Raw genomic sequence first — 9,276 nt, forward strand, 5'->3', positions numbered from 1 at the left:
GCAGCGGCTGAGACTGATGGCAGGGACAGACATGACAGTCCTGAGGCAGATGGGCAGGGATTGAGGGGGTGAGCAGAGCAGTTTGGGTTGGGACACTGGGGCACTGTGGATCAGGAGTCACCCAGGATGGGCGGGGGACATCTAGGGTTTGCTGTCTCCCATCTGCTCCCGGCTCTCTGGTCTGCCCCCCAGAGGAGTGGGGAGGGTAAGCCCAGCTCTGTGCCCGGCTATGTGCCCAGCTCGGACTGCAGTAGCTGGGGCTTGAGTGTGGCAAAGACGGGAGGGTGCTGGGCTGTCTCCTGGCTTTTTCCCCCTGAGCAAACTGCAAGCCTGGCCTGGGATCTCAGGCTGTCCCTATGGATGGACAGTGAGGAGACCTGAGATAGCTCAGGACGACTAGCTGGGTGGGGGGCAGGTTGGGACTGAGGGGCACTGGCAGAGTTGGGGTGGCGGGGAGCCTAGGGCTTGGTGGATGGATGTATGGATGGACGGATGGCTGGACAGACAGGTGGATGGATGGACAGACAGGTGGATGGCTGGACAGATGGCTGGGCAGACAGTGGACATCTGGGTGGATGGACAGGTGGATGGGCAGACAGGTGGATGGCTGGGCGGACAGGTGGACGGCTGGGTGGATGGATGGACAGACAGGTGGATGACTGGATGGCTGGATGGGCAGATAGGTGGACGGCTGGGTGGATGGACAGGTGGCTGGGCAGAGAGGTGCATGGCTGGGCAGACAGTGGATGGCTGGGTGGATGGACAGATGACTGGGCAGACAGGTGGATGGATGGGTGGATGGATGGGCAGACAGTGGACGGCTGGGTGGATAGACAGATGGCTAGGCAGACAGGGGGATGGCTGGGTGGATGGACAGATGGCTGGGCAGACAGGTGGATGGCTGGGTGGATGGACAGATGCCTGGGCAGACAGGTGGATGGCTGGGTGAATGGATGGATGGACAGACAGGTGGAGGGCTGGCTGGATGGCTGGGCAGACAGTGGACGGCTGGGTGGACAGATGGCTGGGCAGAGAGGAGGAGGGCTGGGTGGATGGACAGATGGCTGGACAGACAGATGGAGGGCTGAGTGGATGGACAGATGGCTGAGCAGACAGGTGGATGGCTGGGTGGACAAGTGGATGGCTGGGTGGATGGACAGATGGCTGGGCAGACAGGTGGATGGCTGGGTGGATGGACAGATGGCTGAGCAGACAGGTGGAGGGCTGGGTGGATGGACAGATGGCTGGGCAGACGGGTGGAGGGCTGGGTGGACAGGTGGAGGGCTGGATGGATGGACAGATGGCTGGGCCGACAGGTGGAGGGCTGGGTGGATGGACAGATGGCTGGGCAGACAGGTGGAGGGCTGGGTGGATGGACAGATGGCTGGGCAGACAGGTGGAGGGCTGGGTGGATGGAGAGATGGCTGGGCAGACAGGTGGAGGGCTGGGCGGACAGGTGGATGGCTGGGTGGATGGACAGATGGCTGGGCAGACAGGTGGAGGGCTGGGTGGATGGACAGATGGCTGGACAGACAGGTGGAGGGCTGAGTGGATGGACAGATGGCTGGGCAGACAGGTGGATGGCTGGGTGGATGGACAGATGGCTGGGCAGACAGGTGGAGGGCTGGGTGGATGGACAGATGGCTGGGCAGACAGGTGGATGGCTGGGCAGACAGGTGGAGGGCTGGGTGGATGGACAGATGGCTGAGCATTCATGTGAACAGCAGGATGCCCCTTTCAGGTTCCCCAGCGAGGCTCCACTCCAGCCCCGATTCCTCCTGGGCAGGGGGAGCAGCCCCTAGCCAGGGGAAATCCCCCATGAGGGTTTGCGCTCTCCAGTGCTGGGGGCTGGTGCAGCCACCAGCTTCCCTACTCTAAGCGACACTGGGCACAGCTGGCACCAGACGCCCAAGTCCTCAGATCCCGCTGCAGGAGGACGGTTCTCCTGGCACCTCAGCAGCTCTGCATCAATCCCAGCAAAGGCCTTTGACCTCAGTGGCCATAAAGCTGCCGCTGTGCGAGCCGCGCGGCCTTGGACTTGTTCCAAGTGCAATAACCGGGCAGGAGGCGGCCTGGGCCCTGGAGCCCGGCCTGCTCAGACAAGAGGGGTTGACCCTGGATCTCTGCGTCGTCACTGATCTGCCAGGGCTGTGGTTGGAGTGGGACAGGGCCTGGGCAGCTCAAAGGGCCGCATGCCAGGAGAACCTGGGCACGAGCCCGGGGCTGGAAGGTTCTGCAAGATGCTGAGGGCCAGGCTGGGCACCCCACTGGGCCGGGCCTGGGGGCCAGGAATCGCCCCTGGGGGGAATGTGAATGGGGGGCTAAGCTCTGGGGACTGAGGCGGCCAAGAGGAGAGCCCAGCTGGCAGCTCAGGGGGCAGCAACGAAGCCAGGCATGGGGGGACTCCGGAGAGGTGGAGTGGGTCCGGTGACAAGTATACCCCAGTCCCACTGATCCAAGTGGCAGAGCAGCTGGCGAAGGTGGTGGGAGCCGGATGCCCTTTGGACAGAGCAGGGTACAGTGGGCACCATGCAGGGGGAGCTGTGCACCGGACAGGCTGTGGGGGGCACGAGGGGATCCCAGTGCTGGTGACGGGGGGCTGCTGGAGAGATCCCAAGTTCAGGACCGGCTTGGATGCTTCTCCAAGCCCTGAGTCTCTTGGGCCTGCCGAGGCAGGCTGGGAATCTCTGGGAAGGGGCTTTCTCCCGGGGACTCCGGCTCTTGGCCAGACAGACCCCAGCTAGCAGCCTGTCTTGCTGCAGCTGAGCTCTGGACCTGCCATGGCGCGTTGGAGCTGAACCGCTGGGCACTGGAGAGCACTAGAGCCAGTGTCAGGGCACAAACTGCAACCGGTGCATTTCCCCACCACGCCCAGGCCTGACTGTTGGGGGGCTCCTGGCACAAGGCCGGGGATTGGCGGGACCTTGACTCCACACCAGTTTGCCCTGTCCTGGCTTTTCGCTCGGGAATCCACAGACAAGGCCAGAGCCCGCCCTGCGGGTTGGCACGGTAACACCGGGATGCTGTGCGTTCGGACGGGGTGGCTGGGCTGGAGCCAGAACCGGCGGGCACTGGGCTCAGCGGGTCCAACCAGGAGCTCCGTTGGATCTGGAAGAGCCGAGGGCTCTTTGCTGTGGGGCTGATACGCCCGTGCCCGCCCCCTCGCCACAGCCCCCCGCTGGATCCCTGGCCCGGTGCCAGTCATGGACTTGCCAGAACACATCTGCAAAGGGGAGCTGCTCCTGCCAGGAACCTCCCCACCTCCCGCCCAGCTGTGCAGACTGGAGCTGAGCCTCTGGGCCGGATGGGAGTGGGCCGCCAGCCAGGCTCTTGCAAGGAATGAAAGTGAAAGCTGGCGGCTGCAGAGGATAAATACAGGCCCCCGAGCAAGGGGCCGAAGCATCTCAGCTCTGCCTGCTCCTCAGTCTGCCTGGTCGCCCTGCCCCATCGCTGGCTAGAATGACCGTCCGCGTCCTGCTGCTGCTGGCGGCTGCCCTGTGCATCTGCAAGGCGCAAGGTACCGCACGGTCCCAGCTGGTCCCCGGCAGTCATTGTCCTGGGGACGGGAATGGGTCAGCAGGCGTGGGGGGCGCCTCGGAGCAGCTGGACACGGGGGGTAGCCCAACCCGCCCCTTTGCAGCTGGGGCTGGGTTCGAGCCGGGTGCTGCTCGGGAGGGGAGGGGAGCGCTGGCGTGCCGGACAGTGCAGCTGGGGCTGGGTTCGAGCCGGGTGCTGCTCGGGAGGGGCGGGGAGCGCTGGCGTGCCGGGCAGTGCAGCTGGGGCTGGGTTCGAGCCGGGTGCTGCTCGGGAGGGGAGGGGAGCGCTGGCGTGCCGGGCAGTGCAGCCGGGGCTGGGTTCGAGCCGGGTGCTGCTCGGGAGGGGCGGGGAGCGCTGGCGTGCCGGGCAGTGCAGCCGGGGCTGGGTTCGAGCCGGGTGCTGCTCGGGAGGGGCGGGGAGCGCTGGCGTGCCGGGCAGTGCAGCTGGGGCTGGGTTCGAGCCGGGTGCTGCTCGGGAGGGGAGGGCAGCACTAGTGTTCTGGGCACCTGGGCTCTAGCCCGCACTCTGACCCTCGTTTGATGCGAGACCCAGGCGGGTCTGTGCGGCCGATCCCGCCCCGCAAAGGGGGCTGTCTGTGTAACCCGGGCTTGCCTGTCCCCCCTTCATCCTCTCTAGTGGCAGCTAGTGCTCGAGGAGCCAGCTACAGCCTTGGCTAAAAGACTCGTCTCTTAGCTCAAGCATTAAACTCCTGAAGTCCCAGGTTCGATCCTGGCTCATGCCGACCGGGGTCTGGCGATGTGACACTGGCGCTTGCCTATCTCGGGTCCATGCTTGTGATTGCCCCAGTGAGGAGTGCTGCCCTGGCACGTTCCCTGCTCCCCCAATGCTCAGCGGTGGGGAGAGGCTGCAGGCTTAAATCCTGGAGCTCGGGGCCCTGCCTGCTGGCTGCCCCAGCTTGGGGAGAGGTTTCTCAGCCTCTCACAAGCTGCGGAGTGAGATCACCTTCCTGCAGAGAGAAAGCAACTACCTGGCTTTATTCTGAGTGGCTGGAAACTGGGTTGATTCAGCGACCTAGTCAGCTGATTAACATGGTGGGGGGGTCCCAGTAGCATGGCCGCTAGGAGGTGAGGGGCACCGGCAGAACCGTGTATGAGAAACTCCCTCTCTGCAGCATCTGGGACCAGCAAGCCCCATGCGTGTGGCAAAGCCTACAGGCCACTGACGCTGGGGAAGGTGCCTCGGGTCTGCATGCAGCTCTCCAGAGGCATCCCACCAGAAAGGCATCCCCTGCCCACCTCTCACCCATGCCCTTGTCTGCTTCCCACCAGGGAGTGAGAACCAGGCGTCTGACTGCTGCCTGAGCCACAAGACTAACCGCATCCCGCACCGTCTCCTCTCCGCCTACAGGATCCAGAGTCCGGAGACAGGCTGCCGGCTCCCAGCTATTGTGTGAGTACCCGAGCCAGTGTCCTGGGGGAGCGGAGGCTCGGTAATCCTGCCCTTCCCCATGGCTCAGGATGGGGGACAGGGAGAGGCGGGGTTCTGGCTGTCCCCAGGTAGGTCTGTTCCATCCCCCCCTTAGCAACTCTTCTGGCATGACTCAGGTTCATCACCAAGAAGAACAGGAATCTCTGTGCCCCGCCCAATGCTCCCTGGGCCCTTGGCCTGATGAAGAAACTGGATGGGAAAAAAGGACAAAGCGCAGTGGTCCGCACTGAGAAACAGTCCCACGCCAAGGGAGCCAAGCACCGGAGGCAGAGGAAGCCCAAGAACTAAGAGGTGGGGATGGCAGAGCCCCGGGGGGGCCGGGGGTGGGGAGGGACGGGCCACCGCTGCTCCAGGGAGCTGAGTCTGCTGTCAGTCTGGGCCAGATCCTCAGCCGGTGGAAAGCAGGGCAGCCCCGTGGGCAGCTGGGCGGCTCTGCCCTGCCATGCGGGGGCACTGCGGGCTGTGGAGACAGTGAGTGGGAGTGGGGGATTGAAGCAGCAGGTGTGCTGGTGCTGAGCGCAGTGAGATGTGACAAGTCCTGGGCCGGGGACGGAAGGTGCCTGTTGGACTGAGCCCATCTCGGCCTCTCAGGGCCTTGCCGGCCATGGTGTCGAAGCGGTGACTGGCCAGCCTGGCGATGCCACATGGCGACCGGTCACTAACGGCACGTGGTGACACCCCGACGATGCTGCCTGGGGCTGCGGATTGGTAGCAACTAGAGAGGGGGGTGCTTTAGGCAATGGGGGAGGGGCACAGAGCTCCCCGCCCTCGTGCGAGACCCTCCCCTGTTCTCTCTAACTGCTCTCTCTCCTCCCAGGGCACCGGCCGTCTCCGCCCCGGCGCCTGCCTGCCTGCTCAGCTGACCTCCGCAGAGCCCCTCGGCTGCAAGCGAAGGAGACCTGGCTGATGCCTGCCCTGGGTGTGGAGGGCTTGGCTGGGGCGGTGGGTGATTTCTCCTGGAGATGCTGCACCTCTTGACCGCGTGCTGCCTCCTGCTAAGCATCTGTCATGCTGTGACTCCCTCCCGTGGCTCCTGGCCAAGCTCGTATCTATGGTGTGATCCCCCCCCCCACTTTGCATAAAAGCCAGTAATTAGTGAGGCTGCTGCGGCTGGACGCGCCTTTCCCCAGGGCCAGCTCCAGCCAGGTTGAAGGGAGCACGTGCCCTGACTGCGTGGGCTATTGGTCGCCCCTAAGTAAACCTGGAAGCCTGCAATCCCTGCTCCCCTTACGCCGCCTAGGCTCCAGCACCGTGGGCAGGGCCAGTACCTCTCCCAGAGGGAGAGATGTTTGCCCACAGAGCCTCCAGACAAAGCTTTGGTTAAAGTCCCATGCAGCTCCATGGTTGTAATAAAAAGATACGCAGGGCTTGGTAATGCCCACACAGATGGCAGGCTGGCTGGACTAGCACGTCCTTCTTGCTTCTCTCAAGCGCGCTTAGCTGGTTCGATTGCTTTATTAGCTGGCTCTTTCAGACTGTAGTAAGAAACTGTGACGTCCTAGCTGCTGCAGGACATGCTATGCAGGAGCTGTGCCCTGCCCAACGCGCTGTGCCCTCACCTCGCCGGGAATGCACAGCCGACCACCAGACTGAGTTCAAGTCAATAAAAATGATTTAACCCCCCCAGAAGCAAAGACGTGCTGGTGTGGTTGGTGGTGTGAGCGTGCTGCGGGGGGGCTGGGTCGCCTGTGCCCGGGGCGGACGGCATTGAGAAATAAGGGTGGGCACGCCAGCTCCATGCACGGGGGTCTAACGGGGTTGGGGTTGGGGAGGAATTTCCCCAGAGCCAGACTGGCAGGAACCCAGGGGGAGTTTCACCTCCCTCAGTGGAGGGGCCACGGGTGACTTGCAGCTCTGACTCAAGTAAGTGGGGGAGTCTCTGGGAAAGGTTGTGGGGCTGTCACAGGAGGGGGTGGGCGAGGTTCGGAGGCCTGCGATGTGCCGGTCAGATGGGGTGAGCCCGATGGGCCTGGTCCCGTCTCACCGGAAAGTCTGAGTCTCTGCAGTGAGCAGCCCCAGCCAGGGAGCATGCGGGGTGCAAAGCTGGGCCCCCCGGGTGTATCCTGAGGTGACTGCAGTCCTGCTGCGCTCTGACTGGTGGGGGCTGGAGACAGGCTGTTCTTGCCTGTTCCTATCTGTGCAGCGCTGCAGCATGCCAGCACCCTGCCGAGCATGGTCCAAGGCACGGCCCCTACGTGACAATGGGCTCTGGCCAGGCTTCCCTGCCGGCCCCCACCAGCCTCCTGCGGGGAGACAACTGCATCCAGCAGGCTGCTGCACACCTTCCTCCCTAGCCTCGCTGTTCCTGGGCCCTGACCCTCAGTCTGCTGCCCCTGTGTGGAAATGGACCACCCCCCCCAACCTGCCCTCAGCCACCAGGGGCAGCGCTGACCCCCAAGATGCCCCAGTAACTCAAACGGGGGAGCGGCCGATGTGGGGAGCCCTCCTCCAAGGGATCTCAGAGCCCAGAGATGTAATGGTTGTAGGAGAATGGCAAATGTCCAAGGGTTCATGAAATAGTGGCCAAACAGGACCCTCAAAGCGTTAACTTGGTGAGACGGGGTGGGGGGTCGCTCATACTCCCCTGACCAGGACGGCAGCTGGTCACTTTTGTGACAGACTTTTTGCAGGCAGGCAGTCAGCTCCTCGGGCCGGGGGCACAGGGTGGTGACGGACAGGTTCCCACTCCAGGCACCGTGCACGTGTCCTGCTATACTCTGACCCCCAGCGGCAGTGTAAGGGGGTGGTTAATGGGGAGACATGCGTGGGGTGGAGAGTGTGAGACAGCGAGACCCCTGTGTGGTGCAACCCCATCGAATGCTGACGGGCGGGGTGACCTGGGGGAAGGTCTCCTATGTGGAGCCCCTCGCCCTGCCTATGGCTCTGATCCCTGGGCAGACTCAGGAGGGGATGAGGAGCTGGCCATGGGGGCTCTCCAGAATCCCAGCTTTGACGTATGTTCGGGGAATGCCTATCACTTTAAGACAGGATCCCGGCCCGGCGTGTAATGGCCAAGGATGTGAATACAGGAGCCAGAAGGCTGCGGATGCAGGTGTCAGTGAAGACGCAAATAGCCCGGCTGGCGGGGAGGGGATTTCCCCCCGGCTGGTAACATACAGGAAAGGCTGCTAAGCCCAGGACACCTGCCTGTCTGTAAGCGGGGCCCTGGGCCTGGCGGGGCAGAGGATCCTTCCCTCCCCCCATCTCACACAGGAGATGTGACTCTCAAGGGCTCAGATGTGGTGACGGAGGAGGCCAGCTCACCACCTGCCCTAGCTGGGAAACCGAGGCAGAGCTGAGACCCCAGCTGAGCGCGGGGAGAACCAGGCAGGGGAGGCCAGCTGCCAGGCAGGATCGCCTTGTCCGGGGTGAGAGAGGCCCCAGGGGAGGAGGGCAGCTGGCAGGGGATGCTGCTGGTAACAGGCACCTGGTCAGAGGGTGGTCACAGCCATGGGGGGTTCCCTTACCCAAGAGACCCCTGAATCTCAGCCCTCCAGGAAGGGAGGCTGGGAGGGGGCTCTGCCCTGGGGTGAGGGTGACAGGGAGCCCCCAAGAGGGGAGATGGGCTCCTGGCACACACAGCTCCAGGGGGGGCCTGCCCCAGATGATCAGAGCCCCAGAGATCTGGCTGGGGTAAGAACCAATGCTCAAGAGGTCACTCCCTGTTCCACTCTAAGGGTCAGGGGACCCCAGGCTGCGGCCCAGACAGCTGACACATGGAGCAGGTAGGGTCACTGTGCTCCCCACTCCCTGGCAGATGAGGGGAGGAGGCAGTGGCAGGACCACAGCCCAGTTTCAAACCCAAAGATGTTGGGGTGGGGAAAGGGCCATCCTGTGCCCCATGCTAGAGCCACACTTGGGATCAGAGAGAATGTGACGCTGCTCTGAGCTGTGCACTGGAAACTCTCAGTATGCTGGCTTAGCAAGAGGGCTGCGCGAATCCTCCAAGTGCCTGGGAAGACAGCTACAGAGGGGAGGGGAAAGATGCTGTGGCATCTGTGGATCATTTGTGGGTTTGAACTTCCCCAGGTCCCCAGTTAAAGCAATCCTGCTTAGTTTGGTCCTGAAGGGGGAAGAGAGGTGACAAGTCAGAATATCTTGTAATTTACTTTTGAGGCTTGTTTGTGCCTCAGTTTTCCCTATGTGCTGCCTTGTGACCCAGTGGGTGGAAAAGGATGGTTAGCTCAGAGGGCAGGCTGAGGGACATAGGCCTGGGTGTCGCCTCGCTGTCCGGACCTTGGCTTCCATATCAGTGCAGCGCTGGGGAAGACAGTGGCAAATCCAGTCAGC

At 63.2% G+C, this 9,276-nt stretch overlaps 1 protein-coding gene across 1 annotated transcript; it reads left to right on the forward strand.

The window, feature by feature from the left end:
• Positions 1–3,375: 3,375 nt before the first annotated feature.
• Positions 3,376–6,620, forward strand: CCL21 (C-C motif chemokine ligand 21). The gene is made up of 4 exons (XM_050943739.1): positions 3,376–3,517; positions 4,827–4,947; positions 5,103–5,277; positions 5,804–6,620. The coding sequence occupies exons 1-3, from the start codon at positions 3,460–3,462 to the stop codon at positions 5,272–5,274; spliced, it is 351 nt and encodes a 116-aa protein (XP_050799696.1). The 5' UTR covers positions 3,376–3,459; the 3' UTR covers positions 5,275–5,277; positions 5,804–6,620.
• The last annotated feature ends 2,656 nt before the right edge of the window (positions 6,621–9,276 follow it).

Source organism: Gopherus flavomarginatus, chromosome 3 (genome assembly GCF_025201925.1).
Source record: "Gopherus flavomarginatus isolate rGopFla2 chromosome 3, rGopFla2.mat.asm, whole genome shotgun sequence".
NCBI lineage: Eukaryota > Metazoa > Chordata > Testudines > Testudinidae > Gopherus > Gopherus flavomarginatus.

What these genes read in the sequence shown, in the direction of transcription:
- CCL21 (XM_050943739.1), top strand. Translation starts at nt 3,460, where the DNA reads ATGACCGTCCGCGTCCTGCTGCTGCTGGCGGCTGCCCTGTGCATCTGC. An exon ending in GTGCATCTGCAAGGCGCAAG is followed by an intron (nt 3,518 to 4,826) that starts GTACCGCACGGT and finishes GCTTCCCACCAG; the next exon opens with GGAGTGAGAACCAGGCGTCT. An exon ending in TGCCGGCTCCCAGCTATTGT is followed by an intron (nt 4,948 to 5,102) that starts GTGAGTACCCGA and finishes GGCATGACTCAG; the next exon opens with GTTCATCACCAAGAAGAACA.